Here is a 25,695-nt window from a genome sequence, read left to right on the forward strand (position 1 = left end):
TTTATTAATAAATCCACTAAAAGGAAAGCATTAATTAATTAAATTATGTAAAATATAATAGAATAATTTTATTAAATTACAACATAAAAGAAAGATGGGCCACTTTATTCACGATGGCATAATAAACTTTGTAGAATATTTCTTTATCATCATTACAGCGCTTGATGAGCTATAATTCGAATTAAAATTTTGTCAAGGCGAATATTAGATAGTTCAGTGTAAAAAATATAATCCTTCAGTCTACATATTATGTTATCGAATTTTTATAGTCATTGGATCATTATTAGCTTTGTTAATCGAGATAGAAGATTTGTATGTAATTCTTTTGCATGATTTCGAAAAATATATTCCACATTCGGTAAGTACGTATAAATATATGTAACCATCCAAAGCTATAATGGCGTTGCAATATATTAATATATCCCAAGATTATTGAATACCTTTCCAATCGCAGGACAATAAAGCTTCCTCGATAGCGAATAGTTTATTTTTCTCAAGAAAAAGATACGTAGAAAAATGAATATATGATATATTTTATGTTCTGTATCTGAACTTGAAACTAAAATTTTCTGTCAGGACAAGAATGCCTAAGTAAAATAAAATGACATGAAAATGACGTCGAAATAGATGATTATATCTATTATATTAAACCTACGTTCCAAAACATTCTTTTCGAGCAAAATTTTTCTCGGAGCGAATATAAGTCACCTTTTTCGATTAATTACGATTTATTTTAATATCATTTTGATCGCGTTACCATAATCAGTTGTTTCGCTTCAATCGTTTTCTGGAAAATATACAGTCCTCCCACCTTCCCGCAATAAACATCAACTACACAGTAATTAACATAATATCAATGTCATAATTTCACACTTTAACTGCAATACAACGTACAATTTAACATTGCTACGTGTTATATTTATATTATTAAATATAAATTAATATAATATATATATATATAGATGATATATATATATAGATGATATATATGTTATGTTTTAATGTTTACTCATGGGTATCCATTACGCAAGCTCTCAGTAGTTTATTCGAATCTCTTAATCATTGAAAGTGAATTGTAGGAAGAAAAGCGATAATATATCGGAGAAAGAATTAAGGAATCGAATCGACTGCAGTCCGAAGTCGATTGAGGAGTTGCGAGCAATGCGAGGAGGAGGCCTATACCGCGCCGCGCTGGGAGAAAGGACTCACCTGTTTCACAACCTGCGTGACGTACACGCGTCGGATGCGTCACGTGACCTGCTCTACGTCTCGGCTGGCTGTAGTAGGTGTAGCGTAGCGTCAGCGCGCTACCAGTGAGTGCACCATGGCGACCACGGTAGTAGCCGTAGTGCCTCTGTGAGGGGACATAGTGCGATAGACGGGAGTTGCGCAAGGGAGTGACCGCGACGAAAAGTGCGCAAGCAGAAAACACAGTGTGTGCGATCAAAACCGCGCCCACCATTCAAGGAGTTCCAGATGGAAGCGCGGAGATCTGGAGTATCTTGGAGTATCGACGATCGACCAAGGATCGCGTCAGTTCGAGACACGATCGAGAGGCTTTGACGATCCTAGGCGCGACTATAAACGCGAATAGTTGATCGATCAGCATCATCGAGGAGATCAACGCGGATCCACATCGATTTCATAAACTTGACGAAATTGAAAAGAAAAAAGGAAAGAATTGAAAAAGAGAGAAGGTCCGTGCGCTCGCACGATTAACGTAAAAACGTAAGAGGAATCGCCAAGTCTGGAGCAACGTACGGAGTAACGGTCGCGTTACGCGCACGGTTCGTTGCCGTCGCCGTCGTTGTCGCGCGCGAGGGTTAACGCTCGAATTCGAACGTCTCGCGTACCCACCACCGTGACGCACCAATCCGCGGTGTCTTGGATTGCGTCGTTGAGGGTCGCCGAAGTGGTTTTACGCTTCGATTCACACGCGACATGTTGTAGCACACCGTGTGTAGGGCGAGATGTTGATGAAAGATTGTATGCGATGAGCCACTGGTCAGGCTGCGACAAGAATTTGAACGAGCAGCCAACGTTGCCGGATCGAAGCGATCGGGGAGGTTTGTTACAAAGAATACAAAGAGTTTAATGTCGCGTCTCTTGAGTTGGAAGTGTACGAGGGATTCACTATTGTTATTCAGATTTCCCTTGATGACAAATACGAGTTTCGATCGAAAGAATTTATAATCTTTATGTTACAAGCGATCAAAAAAAAAAGAAAAAAGGTAATCATATAAATGATGAAATCTTATACATATTTGTAGGACGTTTTTACATCTCTTTTTCTTTATCACAATATTACTGAGATCTAGAAGGAATTAAAAGAAAGTTAAATAAATGCAAGAGATAGAGTAGTACAAGCAATAATCTTTCTTCTATACAGTGCAATGTTTATTGTTAGAAGTTTTGAGAAGCAGTTTCGTTAAAGTTCTCCAATTGTTCTCCAGAAACGATCTACCGGATAATCGCAATATGCATCAAGAAGAGCAATAATTAAACGTCTCTCGAAACGGAACGCCCGAAGTTCGTTGAAGGAGTATAAAATGTTGCGCGGCATGAAGAGGAAAAACGTTCTGACTCACATACGTATCCGATCGACGAATGACGCGTCCATGAATCGCTCAGCGATAAGCTAAGGATGATTCTCGCGAAGCCACGGCCTCGTCAACGCGAATGCATCTCGGTTTGTGCGTTTGCGTAATGCTTAACTAATGTAGGTATACGCATGTACTCACCTTGAAAGTCGTAAACTAATGTATCGAGAAATCGCGTGGATACCACTCGTCAAGTTCTTTACGAAAATGTCAACTACACTAATCGTCAACAATTCTTTTTGGACGTTTATCACGTTTCATCTCTCAAGTGTGACGTTTCTGTTTTAGATTTAATAATAAATCGAGAACTATTTTATACACAGTGAATGGATTCTACCTCTTATAGTTCAGTGAGAGAGAAAGAGAAAGAGAAAGAGTGTTCAGTGCCTCATTGAATTCTAGCCGAATGGATTTCCATTAAACTAGGAAACTGTCAAATTCCTTCGACTGCAGTTAGAGAGAAAAAGGAAAAAGGAGAAGGCGATTTTAATTACCTGATATCGAAAGCACCGCAATGTACCGAAGAATGCAACGCTTGTGGATTTCGCTGTCGATTCTGGCCGTTCTGGCTGGAACTCTCCCAGATGACAGATTCGACCAAACATCAATTTATTACACAGTACCGATAAACGGGAGCGAGGCAACCGGCAGCTGGAACAATGGTGGTCTTTTCGAGGAGCACGGTGGTCGCATTATTCGAGATCAGAAAGTATTTGAGAAATCGAAGAGCCCTTACTTGTTACGAGAGGATTTGTTTATCGAAAAGAACGCCAAGCTCATTATAGAACCTGGCGTGGAGATTCGTTTCAGTCCGATGATCGGCATCACTGTCCGCGGTACTATAATCGCCGAGGTAATAATCCATAAAAATTACAATAGAGATTTCTAAAAGGTTGAATGATTCGCTCTCGTGGAGAAAGTCCAGCTTTGTTCTCGAGATGAGAACAAAGACGATCATCCGTTAAGATCCTTAAACCACATTGTTGTCAAATATATTTTTCTTAACGCAAATGTAGTACAATATTTAGAGTTTCGTTGTCTAGTTGAACAGTGTTAAAGATTCCGTCATTAAGATAACACTTCTAGGAATGCCCTAAATTTAAATTTTCGAGATATCTGTAGGTAGAAAGTGTGGAAAAAGATTCCAAGCAGAACCGGTCGCGATAATGTCAAAATGATGAATTGATTGTATTTAATGGAAGAAGCAATTTTGCAATTATGTGTCGTAAGATTTTTAATACGTTTAGACTGTTTTATACATTTTTAGAGTCAGTGAAGAACAAAAGAGCATAAACTAATTGGCCAGGTCTTAAGCTTACGTATTTTTAATTACACCTTACTTAATCAGTATATAGACAGTAATATCAACCGGAGCAATATTGCTTCTTAAGTGCAGGAACTCGTTAGTACCTATTTGGCTTGTAGTTTCACAGATAAAGCTTCATATTTAATGCGAAAAAACTGCATATGTGGTAAGTCGAATCAAATCCGGATCCTCAGATTGCGAGTTGACCACCCAGGGTGAGGTATCGTATGACTCCTCAGTCCTCATTTGGTCCGCGCAGATTCATAATCTGCAGGTCCGGATCTTGATTTCATCGCGCTTCACATACGCGGTTTCTACGCGTTGACTATACTCTATTGTGTTGTACCTATTTAATAAGGGTAATCAGCTTGCTGTTTTCTCCATGCTGTGATAAATCAAAATTATACGAAACACCATCGCGATTATACGAGAAAGGAGCCTATTTGAATATTTATTTGGAATTGATACGATGCTAAAATATAATATAGTTATAAATTTTGAACAACTGAAGCCTTTGCTTTTCGAGGAAATTATCGCTGAATCCTTGATCCTTCTTTGTTGCATCCTTCGTATAGTGGGTCAGAAATTAAAAAGGGAGACCTTAAGAAAGAAGAAAAAGAAGACCATCCATAGGGCATGTAACCACTCATACCACCGTGTGAATAGTCTCGTTTCCTGTGAAGCTCAATATCGTCATAGTCATACGTTGCGGTTCGCGAGCACTAGCTTTTCCAACCGTTACTTTTGTTTGCTAATGGTGCTCCGTTGAGATTGTTTGTTCTCAGAAAGAGTGTACGTTTTCGTACAGTGAATTATTCTCAAACGTACGTCTTGTTCATGCTTCTAAAGAGTTTTATTAAATTACGTCATTCTTTTACGGACCCGATTACAGAAACCAATGTTACTTTGACCTTAAAAACGAGATTAAAAACTCTTTTTTCTCTTTTTCTCTCTCAGCTTTAAAAAGAGAAAGCACGAGTTTCAAGTTTCATTTAAAATCAAAATAACATTGGTGGAATTAGGCCTTAATTGTCTAAACTCTAACCTAACAATAAGTATAACTTTATACATTTGAAGGATAAAGATGAACTCTCTTGTCCTCATCTTCTATACAATACACAGTTAAAAATTTTATATTAAATTTACATAAATTTTCACATATCCTAAATGATCTATCCAAATTTTTGTGTTAAATTGATATAAAATTAATATATTAAAGAGTAACACAATTATTATATATACATATATTATGTATAACAAAATTACCACCATAAGAAATATATAATATTGACACAATTTGGAAAAAAATTGTTCTTTAATAAAACATTTATATGTTAAATTAACAATACATATACAAAAAGACATTATTCGTAATTATATCTTCCGTCGTATCCATTTTCACATAATTAAACATATAATAATTTAGCTGCATTTAACATTTTATTTATATATTCATTTATCTTAGAATTTACGTTTTAAATATATTATTTTTATATTATTTGTTCATTTACGAAATTGTATTATTTGACACTAAAAAAAAATATTGAGTATCAATTTAACATAAAATTTAATTAACAGAATATCAAGAATATCAATTGATCACAATTACATTATGTGAAATAAAAAGTTCCGAAATCTATTGAAAAGAAAGTGTTGCAACCTGTAACTGTAACCTTTCTTTGATCGGCTGTATGTGAACGTTGAATGGACATATGACTCATCGCGGCGTGCAATCGGTACAACTGTATGTACACGTGTTACAACAAACACGCGAGAAAAAAAAGATTGTATTATAGGCAAATTGCGTTCTCAGAAAACTTCGTAGATTGCAATTCTAATAAAATTTCGACATTATGAGTAAGAACTTCAAATTGAAATCTCACGGTGTATTAAGTTATTATTATAATAGTAAAAAAACGTTACCTTTTAGTCTACCAAAGGCTTGATTATATCGTCATTCACGTTAAAAATCAATAGCGCCGTTGATACCGTTAACTGATAATAAAGATTAGAGTCATACCAACTTGGTTATCAGTGAGGTTTCATAATCATTTAAGAGCAAATAGTGTGTGATTAAAAAACGTGATTCTTGATAATTATACGCCTCCCATTATATTACGCACGCACGCGCGCACACATACACACACACACACACACGTCATAATATTTTCACAAAATTAAACACAAAATGTAATATACTTGATTTCTTTAACTTTATTAAGTTTCTTTTATTACGTGCATAAACTATAAGTACATAATTTAATATCTTTTAAAATTATTAATTATTAATTGTTCTTTTTGTTCCGGTCAATGATCCTTTTTATACCACACAGATTAAATTAATTATTTACATTATAAATATTATGTAAATATTATAGGATTAATGAAGTAGGGTATATTAATTAAAAGATTGCAAAAATTATAATCTCGCATGTTCTTTTAAATATCAAGATTTTATCTTTGCAAACCGAATCTCCTCGCATATATTCGCAGTAATTCTACACTCTCGCTCGCTCACCCGGCTTTAATTCATTCTTCCGGTGTGAATTATAATTGTCATAACCGAGATAACTGTCGAATATCTCTACTTTGGTTGGGTGCGCACGCTATCAACTTATACTTGATGATTGTTAATTTATCATAACTATTTAACAGTAAGTCGATCGAGTAGAATTTCCGATAAATAGTTGTCCGCGTAGAATTTTCGGTAAATAGACTTTCACGAGTGACGATTAAAACCAAAATTAAATGTCATTAAAAGACAATATATTATCGAATATGTTATCGAGTAACGCGAAGTTTACTATCGACGTTTAATAATTGACACAATTTGCAAACGAGATTTTCTATTATATATTAAATATTTCACTTTTAATTACTTTAAACCGTCTATTATTTTGAAATCATTATATTTATTTTATAAAATCTGTCTATTCTTCTCTAGTAAGCTAGTGATTGCTCTATTGATCTAGTATGATATTACAGGCTTGACTATATAAAAATATATAAAGCACCTATTTATTTTCTTGGAAAAAAGATTAATAAAGTTTAAAGAAATATTGACAAAATTATTACAAAAGTAAATATTATTTTTCAATAAAGTTATTTTTTATTTATTTTTTGTTAAGTATAGAACGTTTGTGTCAATTTATGATGGGAATATTTTACACTTATGACCCAAGTTGTATAAAAAATGATATTTCTTCTTAGTCTTCAATTAAGTATCTTACCAAGTGAAATAGCGACACAGTAATACTAGTTATTTTGCGATGAAGATCCCCTTTGTTTAATGATAACAAAGCTAAAAATGATTTAATGAAATAGAAGAGCATTGTGCTTTACTCCAGTCCGATAAATATAAACGCAAAAGAATGTAAAGTGACGGATGGAATGCATGACAGGAAAGGGATCCTTTCGCGCGCAGAACGGAGGACGCATCGTTTAACCGGAAACACCACGGACAGTGCGGACACGCAAACGTCATTGCTTTTATTGTTGTGTTATTGGTGTGGACGGTATCGGCAAAATAACACTCATACTTACGCGTTAATACTTATCATAACAAGTGTTATTAGGTGTTATCTAGTTGCTATTTTAATTACGGGTTACGTACACGTAACAATTTTAAAAAATGAACGCGCACTCAATCATTCTACGCAGATACCACTACATGCCGCAATCGTAAACATATTTTAAATCATTAAAAGGCTAAATTTCTAAGATATGAAACACACGAAATTTAGTAAGTAATTGATTAGTAGGTAATGGGGAAAAAATGTTAAAACAGGTGAATCAGAGTTTTCATAATACGAAATGAATAATCTTTTTAATTGGAAAATGGGAACGCTTATCAGATGCCACGTATGTGTTCTCTAGAGATGAAAGAATAGGTTTTTTATTTCAGAATAAAAATCCGAGCAAAAAGCTATTTTAATTTTTATGATAAAAAATTCGTTTTTATCGAAAAGGATATAGAAATTTTTTTATATTCATTATTAAAACACTTAATAATTACGTTATTTTGATATTATATTTAATATCTTTTATCTTTATGTGTATTTCTTTTATATTAAAACTACAACTTAATTCTCGGCCTCTATATTCAATCGACTGATAATACTTATTCACAAATTTGATTTTTTTTTCGCTATAGTTGTTTTGAAGCATCATCCTTAAGCCTAAAAATAAGGTATAATAGGTGTTGGTGCTGCGAATCTAATCTCAAAAAATAATAGTAAAAACTGTCGAAAAGCAACATTTGAAGCACTGTCTCTTCTTTGCGTTCCAGCTGAAAAAAAATATCGCGGAGAAACTCAAAAAATGATTTGCTCGGTTTTAGGTAAAAATTCCATGTCGTACAGTACATGTAAAAAGTGTTTTTGAAGATTTTCGTGATAGTAGTTTTAATTTTTTTCATCATAGAATTCATCGACTCAAAACATCTTTTTATCTTATTATATTATCTTATTATAAATAGAAGAAAAATATCATTCTCAATAAATTGAATGCTTGATACAACAGTATTTAATATCCGTATATGATATACGTGAGCATGTGACCACAATCATCCCTTGTATACCTATTTTGATTGTACTGCAATTCAATTTGTCTAATTTGCAGAGAGATAAGAGTGGATCAGTATAATTAATTCTAATGAACGTTTTCACTGATAAGAATCTGTCACCTGTTATATACTTAGGAAACTATTGAAGACTGCTGAACACTATCGTTAATAGAGGACATTTTAATTATTGATACGCTTAAAGGTGATTGTTCTAATCTCTGTAAACGGACACACTTCTTGTCTGCACTATTTCCGCCGACCAGTGTCAGTCGTCGAGGGGTCTGCAGAAAGTGCTAATCGGATAATTAAGAACGGGATGCGAACAACGCGTGCACCGTATGGCCGAATGATTCAGCAGCGGCATCGCCTCTAATGCTCTAATATAAGTCTAAGCGATGCGTTTCAGGTCACGCGTTAACTGACGGTTCTTGCCCCCGCGCGATGCGCGATTGACCCACGACCTCGGTAATCCTCTTATAGACTCGACGTAGTGAGTCGAGACCTTTGGCATCGCTCTTGGAACAGATCAAGCGAAGTAGCTCAAATTTTTCGGTCTTTAACACTTGAACTGAAAACTGATTTCAGCATTGAACTTGATATATGTAGTGAACTATTTTAACACTTTCTCTAATATATGACCAGATAATTTATTATTTCTTTAATGTTTAAAAGAATAATAAAATTATTCTTAATCGAGAGTAAATAAAACTGTTACAAATGGATATGTCAAAGCCTTAATTGGTAAAAGTTTACACTTGTCAAATATGGCAATCAAAATATTAACGTGAGAGTCTTATATGCCGTAAAGGAATTACATATATGTATACATATACCTATAATTCTTCGTGCAGCAGTTGTTCCTTTGATCACTGTTTGTACTATAAGATTGTATTTAATATTTCCTATAACGAGTTATACGGTTAATTCTGTTAAAAGGGCGAAGCACACGCGCCAATCTTGCTGACCAGAGCGGAAGTGGAGACGCAGATTCCGTCTCTTCGAACATCACCCACAATACGCCTTGTTGACGGACCGAGTCCGCTAGCGGGAAGACTGCAGCTTTTCCATAAAGGTAGCTGGCGTTCCGTCTGCACAAACTCGCGAAAGTACGTACACAGCGTATATAACTGACAATAATGGAAATACTGGAGCAGATATCTTATGCGAATCTCGTTATAGTTGGACTCGCGCAGACCTAGAAACAGCGTGTCGACAGCTCGGTTATCAGGGCGGACAATGGTGGTCATGGTTCGACAGACAATGGCCCTCCAAGCCGCGTCTTCTTTACGAGGAACCTGGCTGTCGTGGCACCGAGCCCTTGTTAACGACTTGCGAACATTGGTCGGAGAGAGAATTGGGTGCCGGTGTTTGTGGTAAGTGTTTGAAAATGTCTTCTCTCTCTCTCTCAAATTTTGTACGCCTCTGATGAAAAAATTTTTATATTAATAATTTCAAGAATTTTTCATGTTTTTAAAGATTTTTTTAATGACTTTGAATGTTTCCAGATTTTATAGAATGAGAAATCTTAGAACGTTTTGTATAAGATACTTAAGATATTTTAAAATTTACATACAGGATGTCCTCTATAAGTGCATCTGCATGTATCTATAAATACATGTATAGTAGTACACATGTATACGTATACACGTGTATCTCCAGTACACATTTAAAACCAGTATACATATTTAAAATTAATTCTTCTTATATAAAATTTTTATATCGCAATTCATTCAAAGACATTTTTCCCTTTCAACCAAAGTAGTAGTTATTTAATTTTCTTTCGTAACCTTATTCAAAACGTTATTACAAACGATACTTCGGTTTAAAATTTTGTGAACGACTATTATAACGATATAAAGAATTTTATTATAATGAAAAGTTTCGCTAAAGATGAAAATTATAAGTCTAATCAATTATTAGTGACGGCATCTAATTCTAATCCATTGATCCAACATTTTATAGATTATCATCCTGATCTGGGCATTTCTTGCCTGCCACGTCACGATGGTGCGAGCAAGGCAATCAAGCATTGGCGGGGAATACGATTTGAGGACGCGGTGTACGACAAACAGAAACTCATCCTACAAAACACACTTTACGTACGTCAATCGCTGTCCATTCTAAGGAACACGATAATCGAGTGAGTACCTTTATGAAAAGATATCGATTAATTCTTCCTAATATCTTTGTTTCATAATATAAAAATTTTGTCGAAAAATTCGCTGGTATTTTGCTAAAAATTTTGTTAAAATTATTCCACGTTTTTTAACACTTCAGCGAAATTTAATTGAATTTGAAATTGCATGTTTTTTTACACAGCAAACACAAGGGTGTTTAAATTAAATTTTACCGTTTTTTAAGACAAAATTATGTTATCAAAAATATATTTGATTTACTTATTTTTCATCTTTGAGCCCAATTTTGAGACTGATGTCATTAACAAATCATTTCATTAAAACATGGATGGAAAAATTTCAGAATATGTTGTGTCTATTTTATTTTAAATTTACAATAACTACGTGAAACAGAGCTCTGCCGCATCTATCTGGTGATTCGGTGCCACATACTGCTGGTATAATAAATTGCAGCATATTATTACAGAAATTTTAGCAAATTTTTTAAAAAACTTTTTGAAGAAAAATTGTAATAATTTTTAATGTTATCCACAATTTTTATTGAAAGATAGAAACGTTTTTACGAAATTGTGCAGTAAAATTTTAATAAATTTTCTTGAAAATTTTGCTAAAACTATTGCTCAATAAAATATTTTTCTATCGGAATTCCTAAAATATTAAAGTAAGTAAAACTATTCTAATTTTAAATAGATATGCTGGGACCGGGAGGGAATACAATATAACTTCGGCGATTCATGTGGAAGGCGTTCCACCGATAATGGAGTCAATTTCTGTTTTTCATTCTGCCTTTACGGGTATCAACGTCACCACGTCGGATGCATCAGTCGTAATAAATAATTGTACTGTGCAATCAAACAGAGGTAAGATATATGTAATAATGTAATCCCATTCCTCTTCTTCTCTCATCCACTATATATATTTTTTAATATTTTATTTGCAAGTACAGTAGAACTCTGCAGTTTATCTCCACCCTGTTTATAGTTTATACGAACACATTTGTATTCAGTTTCAAATATACTCATAGTTGAACTCATGTTATTCAAACTAAGGCGCCGAATAAGAGTAATTGATATGTTCAATTTCAATTTTTTAAACTCCTTATTAGAATTTTAATATATAATAATACTGATAAATAGGAAAACTAGTGAATGTCCAAACCACATCTGTTATCGGAATTGTTTTGTCTCCCACAACATGTTTAGATAAAATGTTTAATTCTCTACTATACTACATGTCGAATAATATGTTGAATTTACTGTCAATTTATTTTAGGATATGGAATTTATATAAATAGTTCATCCGGCATGGCGCATATTAATAATTGTACAGTATCTGAAAACGGAGCGGACGGAATAAAGTACGTGCACGCGGACGAGCGACCAGATGATAAGTTGGAGCGTAACGACGTGTACGATCTATGCACCTTTCCTTCAACGGCCAGTCAGACTTTTCCTATTACTATATCTATGCAGCAGAACAAATATGCACCCAACGTAAAAGAATGTCCACAAGTGAGAACAATGTTAATCATTATCAAATAATACTGTATTAATTCATACTTCGCATGAAAGAAGATTACAACTTGTTTCGTGTTTGAGAATCGTTTCATTTCAATACTTTTTTACGCATTTTTTAAAATAAAAATCGGGAATTACCATAATACGCTACACTCGAGAAAAAGTTGATACATTGGTGTGCGTATGTGTGTTGTGTGTATATGCGCACGCGCGTGTGAAATAAAGTCCTTATTCATGTCTTTACGAAATTGCAGCTGTCAATATTATGCTTTAGTTTTTACAAATTTACTCACATTCAGATTAACAACTCTTTGAATTAGTTTTTAAATGAGTGAAAACATAATTAACAGCGATTTCGTATAAAGATCGATGTGTGAATAAGGATTTTATTTTTTATATTTATTTAAATTAACATTGTATATAAATTTTTTCTGAGTGTAGCGTTATTATTGTAATAATTTTCGATTTCTACATAAAAAAAAGCATAAGAAGATGTAGAAATAAAATAATCTCCGAACGCAGTTATAAAAAAAATAAAAGTTAGTATTATATAGATTTACAACTTAATTCTTGGCCATTTTTTGCCAAGTTTCGACGCAAAATTATAAAAGAACGAATATAAATCTAGTCAAGGTAATCCCCTTCATTTTTCACACATTGTTGCCATCTTTCAGGCAACTGTTAGGTTTGCTTCGGAAAAAGGATGGTTGGAGTCGATAAATTCTATAATGAAAAAAAATTGAAATTGCTATTAAAAAACCTTTAAAATTATTTTGTACATGTATACTATACGACACAGAGTTTTCGCCTAAAGCCGAGCAAATCATTTCTTGAGTTTCCGCGGCATTTTTCTTCAGCTGGAATGCGAAGAGCAGGCAGGCAATACGTACATCAAATGCTGCTTTTCGAACGACATAATTTTCACTTCTATTTTTAAAAAGATTAAAATTTGAGTAAGTGATGTAGTCGATTGAATATAAGGGCCGAGAATTAAGTTGTAATTCATCGATCGATCAATGAATGAATTAAAAAACTCATCCATTATTAACGAATGGCAATAATATTATTTAGCACATCTTCACGACGCCAGGCTATATTTTGACAGTGCATTTTTTGCAAATGAAAACCGATAGAAACGATAGCGCCATCATAGAGGTGTACGATGGTATAAGTGGAACAGAAAGACTTTTAGCTACTGTCAAAGTCAGAAATGGGACTTTACCGCAGAGCGTGACCTCAACTCGTCATTATATCTTTATAAAGTTCATAGCTGAACCACGAACTAATGCACTCGTGTTCGTGCGAGTGTCATCAGGCTACAGTAAGTTTAATAAAAATTTACACACATTGATCCGGATTATATTGATCTCCCATTTTTAAGTTATTAAGTTTATAAAATAATAAAATAATAAGAGATAAAATGCCCTATAAAGGCCTTTAATTTTTTTATTCAATTTATTATCTCTGAGCCTAATTTGTTTATTTTTATTGTTTACTTTTATTTTGTAATAAAATGTTCTTCTTTTTCTTCACAGAGAAAACGTATGATCTCAATGTGACCAGTAGTACAATAACAAGTAATAACGGTCGTGGTATCATCGTGGAGAAACTAAGATCAGCCTTGCACATTCACGAGACCTCGGTATCGGATAACAATCACGTGGCGGGAGTGCACGTATTAGGTGGTGCGATGGACGTTAACATCACCGACAGTCGTATCGCGTACAATCAAGGGGACGGTGTTAACATCACTGTTACAGGCGGCAATCGTAACGTGTCGCGCAGCAGTATATCGTCCAACAACGGTTATGGTTTTGCGGTGTGGCTCAACGACAGCCTCGCCACCGAATACGTACATTTCAATCAATCGACCGTGATCGAGTACTCACAAATATTCAGCAATAAGGACGTCGGTGTTCTGGTAAGTATATATGATACTATTATGTATATCTATCAGTTACCCTGCAAAAATGTAGACAGAATAATTTCGTCAAAAATCATCGTATCGAGATTTTTATAAAAGCATTTTAAAACTTGAAATCTCTTCTTTTCAAACCGGATAATACACAATGCATAAAGCATAAGAAAATAAACTAATCAAAGTCCTTCATTTGCATGGAAAGAAAGAAAATAAAGGACTTTGGTTCATTTTTTTATGTTTTACGTATATATTATGCGCGCGTTATGCAAGAGTGTGTGCTGCGATTTTTCCGTTTCACTCATGATGCGCATAATGCATCGTTTATCCTTATTGCTCACCAAATGTTAAACAAGGACAATTATTGATGTATCATGCGCGTCATGCACGAAATAAAACGCACCTATTGATGTAGTGATGTGTCAATGACACGTAATCGTCTGTGTGTAAGAGCTATTTCCAATATGACTTTGGGATCCCCTTAATATTTATCAACGTCAGTATCGATAAAATACCGATATTATAACAACTATAAGGTTTTCTTATTATAAAAAGAAACTTGATAAGTCTTAAAATTTTACATACAAATATTAAGTTTTATTAATATATAGATTTTAATTATTGTCCAATTATAATTGTACAACTGATTACTACAATATTGCTATATACACGAATTAAGTATCGACATTTCTTCGGTCAATAGATCGGTAATTCAACCGGCAACTCGTACGTGAATGTAACTGGCAATGGGTTCAATACCAGCTTTGACACGGCGCTGCAAGTGGAATCCAGTTGGAGAAAGGATATTGGATTAATGAGAGTGCAGATCGGGCACAACTCATTCATAAGGAATGAGAAGTTAGGAATCAAACTGAGCCCAGCGCTCAATCTCGACGCTATTATAGAGTACAATCACTTTATAGATCAAACAACTGGCGCGATTTTAATAAGAAATCCACTCTACGAAGAGTTTAATATTTTGCCCGCGGAGGTCGTGATCCGACACAACGAATTCTATAACAATCAAGGTACCTTTATAGTCAGCATTGGCTTATCACCTTACAACGATGCGCAAAAGTTACTGTTTACAAGAAACTTCCTAAAACACAATCGTGTCCGGGAGTTATTTGACAACGACGATATGCGCAATGTCAAACTGATACCGCGCTCCAGGGTAGCCGCAGTCGTTGTCGTATCTTCGAGCAACGTTCAAGTTTTCCGTAACATCTTAAATAATCTCGATTCACGTTACGAGATTGGCTCTCATCTGGAAGATCAGAGTAAAGTTATCAATTGTACATACAACTGGCTAGGATCTGCAGAAGAAAAAATAATATTCGATCGATTATTTCATAGGTACGTATATATGATACATCTGATTGATATTTTTAAATTCTTGCTCTTTAAATGGAGTAAATAATTATATACATAATCACGATTTTGTATTTATTTAGGAAGGACAGATATAATCTCGCCAAAATCGAATATTTGCCTTACTTGCTGCACAATAGTAACCCCGGCGCGAATACCATAATCCCGAATCCTACATTCGTGCCGCAATTTATCAGGCCCGACTCGAACGAAGTCGGAGGTGAGGTTGATGGCCAGGAGGAATTAAAAGCTGGAGAATACATTGTCAAGCGCGATATCAATGTAAGACCAGACGGCAAGCTAATATTACAACCGGGCGTTACGTTACGCTTCCCACCGTCCGTGGGAATGATGATTGCCGGCAAATTCGACGCGCGCGGCAAAAAACCCAGCGATATTTTATTTACTCTCAAGGAAGAGCTTGTTATGTTACCAGATAACGATACTTTCACGGATGAGAATACGATTCAAGTCCATGAGACAGAATCCGTGCCAGTGAGACTTCTTGGTGGAAAAACGAATCTTGAAGGGAGACTGCAGGTAACTATACAGTATTACACCTTTTTCGTAGAGAACAAAATTCCAGTCTTACAATAAATATTAATGAAAAGATATTAAATTAATGTTTGAACGATGAAAGAGAGAAAACAAAAATCGCAGTATACATCATCTTCAATTGTGTTTTTTATTCTGAAAGGTAAAAATTGGAAATGAATGGGGCACTGTGTGTAATTATGGATGGACAATTCAGGACGCAGCGCTCGTTTGCCATCAATTAGGCTTTATCCTCGACTTTGAGAATTGGCTTATGGAACGATCACAAATTCCGAATGCGGGAATCAATGAGAGGATACTCTTCAGCAATGTGCGCTGTACCGAGTATGACAATGATATAACTAAATGTCGGGCGGAAAGAGAGCAAGATTTTGAAAACTCGTGTACTCATGAGAACGATGTTGGGGTCAGATGTTTGGAGGCGGCGTGGGCTGGTCTCAGATTAGGACCACTGGCTCAAAGAAGTGACTTGCAGTATGTGACGATTGAAAAGGCAGGCTTGTTGGATTATAAAACTAATTCATTTAAACCAGGTAATTTTTTAAGATTTTTAATTACGAGTTTTTTTTAATATTGTATATAATCAATCGCGCGAATTGTTACACTTACATATACATTTTACGTTGTTTATTTGTACAACAGCTTTGCAAATTGATTTTGCTCGGCATTCACTGAACGGTATCAAAGTCTTGAACAATTTACAAGACGGCTTGGGAGTTCTGTATTCAGACATATATTCGGCGGACGCGATAAACATCGTGACGAATAGTGACTTCTCTCATAACGGTGGGAGTGGTATTAGTTTCAAGCAACTAGGTATGCGAATTGTTAATTCACGAATCGAAAATAACAAGGTCGCGGGAATAAGGCATAATCCCGCTCTCTCGGCCGTTCAGCAAAGAGAATTTGCGGGATGGTTTCTCCGCGCGCCGGATACCACCGTCGACTCACCGTATAATCCGATAATCTTACCGGAAACAACCAAGAACATCGAACTCGCTAATGGAGAGACCAAATACATCATCACGACCAAAGTAACCGGTGAATCCGTCCGTCGTATCATCAACATTCAAGTAAATTCTTTCTCTTCTCGCAAAATGTATTTTCTTAATAGTCCTTGTCTCAGTTGAACTAAATTTTATCCAAATTATATAGTGCCAACCAAGCTATGTCATCGGTATCCAATTATTGAATCCGATTGAGAATCGAAGTACGGAACAAATTATACTGCACGACTCGCAACGTTTAGACAAGAATCAGACGATTTGGCGCGTAAAACGGGACCTGAGTGTTTTTCCCGTTTCGTCCAGTTCCTTTGTAGTAGTTTTGCAATATGATAGCGGTGAAAATGCTCTTGGTGGAACCGTCATAGTTGTCACGTCGCTCTCGGCTCCAAAACAGGTATATTTCAAGTATATATGTTTATAATATAATATTATATTATAAATTGTTTAAATAATAAAATAATTGTCTAAATAATATGATAATCTAATAGATATAAATCAAATAAGTGTACTTGGAAGAGGATCAGTACAATCGAGGCTATAGATAATGCCTAAAAATACGATATTTTTTCATGTAAATTATAAATTTTTCAATTATATATAAATTAATTTCGCACCGCGTAATGTTGAACTTGAAATATCGTAATAAATATTTGAAACTAAAGTAGTAATATTAAATTGATCGTTGATTTAATAGTGGTACTAACATTTTAAGAACCAACTATAAAGAATTTACTATTTTAGTTAAATTAATCTAGTCTAGCTATTATATGTAATGGGCCATACCCAGTGAGACATCTAATTGATGTCGATTCGATGTCGAATCCATTGTCATTTCTCACTGGGTAGGGGGAATGATTAAAAATAACTCAATAAGTTTTATACAGATGTAATTTTACATTATGAATTTAACATGTAACATGGATGTTACGGAATATAATTTACAGAATATTCACAATAAAGTAGTCAGTGGTCCTATTCCTTTGCTATCTGTCACGAAGACAAAGATCAAAAACAATAGGAAAGGTGTGCTCGCGTCCTACTACAATCGATACTTGAATGAGATCGGAGATCATTTTCTACGGAAAGCCAATGAAAGTATTCAACTAGTCGAATGCGAGATATCACACAATCATGAAGAAGCTGTTTACGTGTATTCACCTTATTGGAACATCTTCCAATCGAACCTGTCCGAAATTTCGGTACATATAAATAACAGCTTGATCACGGACAACGGTAAAGGGATACATCAATTCAGCCGCGATGCAAGGCACTCCAACAATCTCTTCCACTGGATAATGCAGGATAGCACAATAGAAAGGAATCACGGCGGTGGATTTGAGGTGTTGTTACCAGATGTTTGGCAGTACAACGAGAACTTTACACACTCTCTATACTTCGGGAATAACACCTGGCGTAACAACGAACAGTTTGGCTTTGTAGTGGATGGACATTTCGCGCATCTTAACATATCCTATAATCGTTTCGACAGCAATCGCTGTAAGACCGGTTTAATATCCGTGCGTGGATTGGAGAAGAAGATCAGAATCGACAACAATGATATCGAGGGTAATAACGGCGTTTATATGGTTGAGTTCCGAGCGGACAGCCAGTCCGAAATCCTCGGCGACATTTACGCTCGCTTCTATCGCAACGAGATTAAGCGAAACACATACGATCTCGGCAGTTTGGGGCCACGTCGAACGTTTGCAGACGACCCCAGCTACGTCGTCGGCTTCCACGGCATACAGAAAGTACAAGTATATAAAAATCTCTTCGGCCAAAACTCGTTGGATTATGAGTTATTGGCAGGTATCAGAACAGCCAAGATCAACAACGAGGTAGATGTCAGGGAGAATTGGTGGGGTACTGCTAACGACACCTCTATCAGGTAATTTATTCATATAAACGATTATAAACGTCTTTTACATTCAAGATATTCGAAGCTCTTATTTTACTCTTATGTTTCTTCACAGACAGAGAATTTTCGACTTCGATGACTGGAACGATCACGCTGTGGCCAACTATCGGCCGTACTTGATGAGCGACTCGTTTGAAGCGTCTACTTCCGCGTGGCGACATATAAATCGCGAAATTGATCTGAACAATTTGGGCGGTCGCATAGTGGAGAATCTGTCATTGTACGCGAGATCCGATCCTTATGTCATACATTCTGACATTACGGTTATGCCGGAAGCTACTCTACATATCTACCCCGACGTTGTTATGGAATTCGCTCCTAACGTTGGCATCCTAGTCCTGGGAACGCTGAAAGCCGTCGGCGTACCCGGCCACGAGATTATAATGAGACCAATAAAACGAGTTGACGCGAGCGCAAATTCTACTTTTTCCAAACTGACGCCGATCACAAGTTCCACTAATCTCGTGTCAGTGCCAGACGAGACGATTCGTTTGTGCAAGGATGGACGTTGTTCCGTATTGCACCACGAAGGTAGATCGAGAAACCTATTTATTTAAAGATAATTATATGTACAAAGGCAGCTATGTATCCAAAAGTATCCAAAAATTAAGTTAATATTGAAATCCTGGATTTCTCTGCTGTTTTGCTTACGAATTGAACGTTTTAAAAATACTAAAACAATTATAAACTCTATAAAATTATAAAGATGCAAAAAAGAATATAATTATATAAAAATAAAAGGAGTTAAATCCGTATTATTGCAAATGCAATTATATCTATTAGTCATATTTAATAAAAATGACATTTTGTTCCAAAATCAATTAAAGCTCTTTCACTAGCTGCAAAAGCAGTTATTATCTAATTTTCATTTTCTTTAATTTTTTATATTATAATATTATTCTCATAATATATTATTATTTTTATAAATTTAACTGCATCTTTTCGTTTGTAATAGGATTCCTAGAGTACTTCAACAGAACGACTCTTCAGTGGATCCCATTGTGCGACGATCGATTCTCCGAGCGCAACGCTCAAGTAGCATGCCGACAACTCGGTTACGACACTCTCAACGTCTACGTATCGTACGATCGTAGGTACGAACTTCATCCCGGATCTTTGACGCGTGTCTGGTCTTGGCCCGAACCACTGCAGGTACAATTGATTTCGTTTCTTATTTAATTGTTTCATAAGATCAGCCTGATCAGTTAGCTAAATTTTGAATTTGTTTTATAGTGTACCGGGAAAGAGCAAAGTCTCGAGGACTGCCAGATCAGACTGAACGGTCAGTTATTCGGTCATCGTCATGAGTGTCCATGGGACGGGCACTTTGTCTTCCTGCATTGCGGCAAACGAAATTTAGACGATGCATACGATTACTGGGGCGGAATACGCATCGCGAACAGCGAATTCGAAGCTCATCTCTACGAACATCACATCCACGACATCGTGACTCATGAAACAATTAGGCGCGTCGAATCGGTTCTCAAATTTATCAATATAACTGGTGCTGGGATTTTACATTATGAGAAATCGGCCGCTATACAGTCGATTATGAAGTCTCCGGCAGTAATGCACGTAAACATAGATCGCAGCGCTTATCACGGCATAAATGTCGTATCTCCAACGCACATGGTATGCGGAATACATTTGTATGCAAAGAAACACACAAAGCGGAGTTTTATACAAATTCACATTTGTGTAAAACGCATAGTCACACGTATCTATTTAATATACGTATACATATATATATTACAGGTGGAATTATTATTCAACACGATTAACAATGTTCTCGGCAACGGCGTGAATATATTATCCTTGACGGGAGAAGGCCGTGAGTCAGACGAAAGCACGTTCACACCTATTAAGGACCTTAATGTTCCTTATCATTTATTCAGTATGGTCGATATATGCGATACCACAAAAGAAATTATAATCGAGGAGCGCGTGATCGTATATTACAAATATGATAATTATCCTGTGAATTGTGTGAAAATCTTCCGCAGTGCTTACCGAGCCAAACCGTTCGGATTTAGGTACGTAAACTCTTTTTCGTGTCCGCTAGAATAATTTTTAAAAACTATGGTGCGAGGAAAATTAGAAAGTGCTAATATCCTGATTTTCCAGGCTTTTACAATTTAATCTTTATAACTCCACTGGCAAGCCAGGCCGACACGATAGTATAACTCTGTACGACGGAGACATTTACAATATTAGCACTAAAGTGATTGGTCATTTGGAAGTTGATACTCCTGACGAGAAAAAATTGTTTAGAACGCAGAATCCCAGTATTAGTATTAGATTATTCGCTAACGGCGCTAGTAATATGCATGGATTTATCGCGGAAATCGTAACTCTTCCGATATCTGCTATTGGTTTTAGTAAGTAATCGTAATTTATAACATTTATTAGCGAAGAGAAATAACATAAACCCTTGTACACACGCCTATTTCGAATTACGTACTCTTCTATAATTCTTTTATTTTTGTGATTGGCAGATCGCGATGTGCAGCACAATGTTTCTTACTCTTTGATATCGAACTGTCGCGAAGGGGCCGTAAAATATGCAAGCGCTGGCGAAGTGAATGCCATAATAACGCTCGAGCGCAATCAGTTTGTAAATAATTGCGAGAAATTGTACGGTAACTTTACCACGTGTAAATCCGCATTGTGGCTTGACGTCCAAAATACACAGTTGCTCTATTTCAGAGTAAGTATAACGTATGCTTAAAGATATATCATACGTATTTCCAAAATTACAAAAGAATTACAGATTATTCTAGATCGCATTTAAAAGTAATATAACAAAATTTAGTGGTGCGGTAAGCATCAAAAGTAAATATAACTTCAATTAGTTATACCGTTCTAGAACAATTTGATACAACGAAATCAAGGCGGTCTTACAATCCGTGCTGATTCGAGCGGTACGGCAACGTCCCTCAAAGGATGGATTCACAATAATCTCTTCACAGAAAACTTCAATAAGCCTGCACTGTAAGTACGTTATTATAACGCGTTTATAAAAATCAGGAGTAACACTGCGGATCTTCAGGTTCGTCGAGGGTCGTCAGAGCAGTCCTTACCAACAGTTGACTATATTCAGAAATTATTTCACCAAGAATAACGCTCCATATGACAATAACATCATTTTGAAACAAGTGGTTAGCAACATGACATTCAATTACTTACATGGAAATCTTGGTATGCACTTATTGGAGATTTCGGGATTCGAGAAGGTCCGTTCACAATTCTATCAAAGCACATCTCACAACGGTTTCTACAAGTGAGCTACTCGTTTATATATACTCGTATATATTTTTTACGTATACCTGCTTTCTATTTCTTTATCATCACGCGCGTGTGAAAACTATTTATAGAATATTATAAAATTATTTGGAAGAAATAAATATTTATAATTTTTTAGAAATTACGCAGTCGATCGTGAAGGCCGTAGCACTATTATTGCTGGTACACCTGGCCAGCAATATGTTGATAATGTGTTCTTTAATCCCGATAACGATTATGAAATGCAAACGACGAACAAATCTCAGTAAGACAAAACGAATTTGATCGCAAGATAATGAATTACCGATTTTAACATTCATTAAACAAATAATTTATGTATTTAGACAACTAGAAATTTGGAGATCTCACATAGACGCGCGGCATAACTGGTGGGGTTACAATGAAACTTTGGCGGTGGCTGGACGCATCAGAGATCGTGAGGATTCATTTGAGTTGTTGCAGGTGGATTATCAACCTTTTCATATGAATAATAAGTCAGTATTAAGCGGCAAGTGTCCACCCGCCTGGGATCTCGTTGGTGACACGTGTTACATATTGATTGGCGCACCGATGGACTTTTATAATGCGCGAGACTTTTGCAGGGTGAGTTATTCTAGATGTATGATTTCATCTGTGTATCTCTTGAAATATCGTGTATTTAAATTTAGACTCTTATGCTTCTTCATTTCATATTAAATTGTTTTTCTTTTGTGCAGTCGGTAAATGCGTCGATGCCATTCATCATGGGAGATTATCTGGAACTCTGGAAGTTCGCGCGCAAGCAACAGGAGCGATTCGATTATTCGGAGCGTGTGTGGGTGCAACAATTGGAACGCGTGGATCAATGCACGATGTTTACGTACCAGACCATCGAGATTGATCATTGTGCCCAACCTAATTTATTTATTTGTGAAATTGGTATGCAGAATATCGTAACGAACTAACTAATACTTTTATAAATATTTCTAAAGCATTTGGAATACAAGTCGAATATTTTATGAATATTTAGCATTTATAGCTGGGTGGTAATAAGATGAAAAAAAATATATAAGGGAAAAAAATGATTAAAAAAATTATTCATCTTTTGACAGATCCCAGAGTCAACATTGACCCTCTATCTTGGAGGAAAGATATCATTGCGGTGGGTGTTTTGGGAGCTGTTGGGGTCGCACTCGCATTGCTAACTGCGGCGATTGCATTATGGGCGTCCAAGTCGAAGAAGCGTAAGCTTGAGAGACTGGAACGACGTAACTCCATCAGGCAATCCTTACATTCCTTACGATCGGTCGGTTCCACGTCCGGCTTCACGGAACTGGCTTATCGCCGAAAGCCTATCGCGGTAAATATGCGACAGCCGAGCGAATAAATGCAAATGGTTTTTAGAATTAACGTACATAATAGAGATTAAGACTATACAACTTACATTAATTGAAGATTTTAAATGAGTAAATGGTTGAATCTGATTTTAAAAATTAGGAAAATTAGTACTTTTGGTTTAAAAAAATTTTTATATCCTTAAGAATAGATTACATTTTAAATTTATGAATCATTTCAGATTTTATAAATAAGATTTCTTTAGAAATAATAAAATGAAAAATCTCTTAGAATATTTCAAAATTTACATGCATAAAGAATTTAAAAAATCTAAGAAATTCTAAACAAATTGTACTGAAATTCTGAAAATTCTAAAACTTTTACATAAAAATTCTGACAAATTTTTAGGTTGGACATTCCTAAATAATAACTAAATAATCTTTTTTCATAATCATATTTTAGACCAAACATTCCACGGATACGCTGAACTCAAATTACAAGCGCATGCTGAACGGTGGTAGCCTAGATTCGATGGACAAGTCACAACTGAACTCTTCAATAGAGGATAATCAAAGTTACGATGTGTACGAGGCTCATAATCCACGATATTCACCGAGCACGAGCGACTTTAAGAGTACCGCGCAGAAATACGGTGTGGCGCAGAGTGTCGATAATCCAGTTTTTGATCTGGCATACCGCAATGAGGGCTTCCGCAATCATTCTACTTTTGCGGCAAGGAACGGTACTCTCGACGGCGCGACCTCCGCCGCTTCTAACTGGTCATCACCCCCGAACATACAATCGACATCAATCGATGAAAGTCCCACAGTGTACGCTAACAACGAGAGCTCGTCGTATCTTAACAATACGCCTACGCTACCGTTGCATTCCAGTATCGCGCTCACCGATTCAATGATCGAATTAAAACGCGATATCGAGTCAACATCGGGCATTTACGATATGGATTACTTAAAACCCTCTTACGACTCGACTACGTTAACTCCAAGTCAGGCGTCCGAGCCTGTTCCGGAATACGCGTCGGATTTTCAGCCGCCGGTACCGCCGCATCCTTATCGCTACGAGGCCGAGAGCAGACCTAGAAGCGAGGCACTATTAGAGACCAACTTCGACACGGGTGAGGAGAAGCCGCTACGCTCGAAGAGCGAGGCCCTGCTCGAGACCAATTTGGATGCGTTCCTAGTCAATGAGCCCACAGAACTCACGCAACTATCAGCGACCGCTCGAAGCAAGAGTCAACCATTAGAAACGGCAATGTAACTCTCAGGACGTCGACAACTCTTAGGCCAGCATTCACTGCAACTCGGACACATCCGAAGTGCGTGCCAAATGTCTTCTAGCGACAAGCACTGCCAGCTATTGCACAATAAGAGATTTTCAATTGTTTATAACAATGTACGCTGCCGACTTCCGCAACTCGTGATGTTATTTCCAATGATCGTGAATATTGGGATTGACACGCACAGTCAGTCCCCGTTGAAATGACCGGAAATGGAGCGGATATTCGTTGTTTGATGCAGAAAATGATGAAGATTTTCACATTGTGAAAAAACTTTGCGTTAAATTGTAATCTGATACGTTAAAAAATATTACGATAATTATTACGATACAACATGCTGACATAGGACGTTTTCCAGTAAGAGATACAGTTGACACTGTAATACAATGAATTGTAAGAGCTGGGCCGAGAAAAAATGTCAGGCGCTCCATCGGTGCCGGGACTTGAACTGAGGCCTCGTAGTTGTTCGTATTAGCAAGCAACTGTCTCGTCGCGGAACCACACAGTCTGACGGCAGAAACTTAGTTTATACCTTACAGAATCATTACATCTTTGTCAATGTTAAACAAGGATGACATGATTCATTGTGTTACACTGTGTCTCTTATTGGAAAACGTCCCATGTTCAGTAAATATGCGAGTTTTGGATAAATCCACTGAATTCGCGCTTGAGATGAGAAAAATGCATATACGTACATATACTCTCTAAATCTCGAAGAGTAGATTTACTAATATTAAAGTAATTGCAATAATCACTCCAAAAGAGGATTGTCACTCTAATTTCAGTAATCACGGGCATTCATAGGCTAGGAGTAAATTTTTTACTCAAATTTTTAGAATGGCTATGTGGCACAACCTGTGCAATATTTTATTTCACTTTAATTTAGAGTAAAGAACGCTTTGTGAAGCTCT

At 36.0% G+C, this 25,695-nt stretch overlaps 1 protein-coding gene across 1 annotated transcript; it reads left to right on the plus strand.

Moving 5' to 3' along the window:
* The first annotated feature begins 3,328 nt into the window (after positions 1–3,328).
* Positions 3,329–24,872, plus strand: bark (C-type lectin domain-containing protein bark beetle). The gene is made up of 27 exons (XM_018548104.1): positions 3,329–3,453; positions 9,407–9,576; positions 9,650–9,843; positions 10,433–10,610; positions 11,296–11,465; positions 11,878–12,116; positions 13,194–13,443; positions 13,658–14,043; positions 14,744–15,396; positions 15,495–15,951; positions 16,109–16,499; positions 16,609–17,039; positions 17,122–17,367; positions 17,918–18,861; positions 18,947–19,422; positions 19,847–20,043; positions 20,125–20,523; positions 20,647–20,924; positions 21,016–21,209; positions 21,387–21,598; positions 21,758–21,882; positions 21,941–22,171; positions 22,313–22,438; positions 22,518–22,776; positions 22,890–23,091; positions 23,265–23,512; positions 23,950–24,872. Exons 1-27 carry the CDS (start codon positions 3,415–3,417, stop codon positions 24,763–24,765), a joined length of 8,511 nt encoding a protein of 2,836 aa, XP_018403606.1. The 5' UTR covers positions 3,329–3,414; the 3' UTR covers positions 24,766–24,872.
* The last annotated feature ends 823 nt before the right edge of the window (positions 24,873–25,695 follow it).

The sequence above is a fragment of the Cyphomyrmex costatus genome, unplaced genomic scaffold (genome assembly GCF_001594065.2).
Source record: "Cyphomyrmex costatus isolate MS0001 unplaced genomic scaffold, Ccosl1.0 scaffold70, whole genome shotgun sequence".
NCBI classification, from domain to species: Eukaryota; Metazoa; Arthropoda; class Insecta; order Hymenoptera; family Formicidae; genus Cyphomyrmex; species Cyphomyrmex costatus.

Bases quoted from the DNA above. Each gene is read 5' to 3' on its own strand.
- bark (XM_018548104.1), top strand. From the start codon at position 3,415: ATGATCGGCATCACTGTCCGCGGTACTATAATCGCCGAG. The intron at 21,883-21,940 runs GTAAGTACGTTA...GCGGATCTTCAG, and splicing joins AACTTCAATAAGCCTGCACT to GTTCGTCGAGGGTCGTCAGA. The intron at 22,172-22,312 runs GTGAGCTACTCG...ATAATTTTTTAG, and splicing joins TCTCACAACGGTTTCTACAA to AAATTACGCAGTCGATCGTG.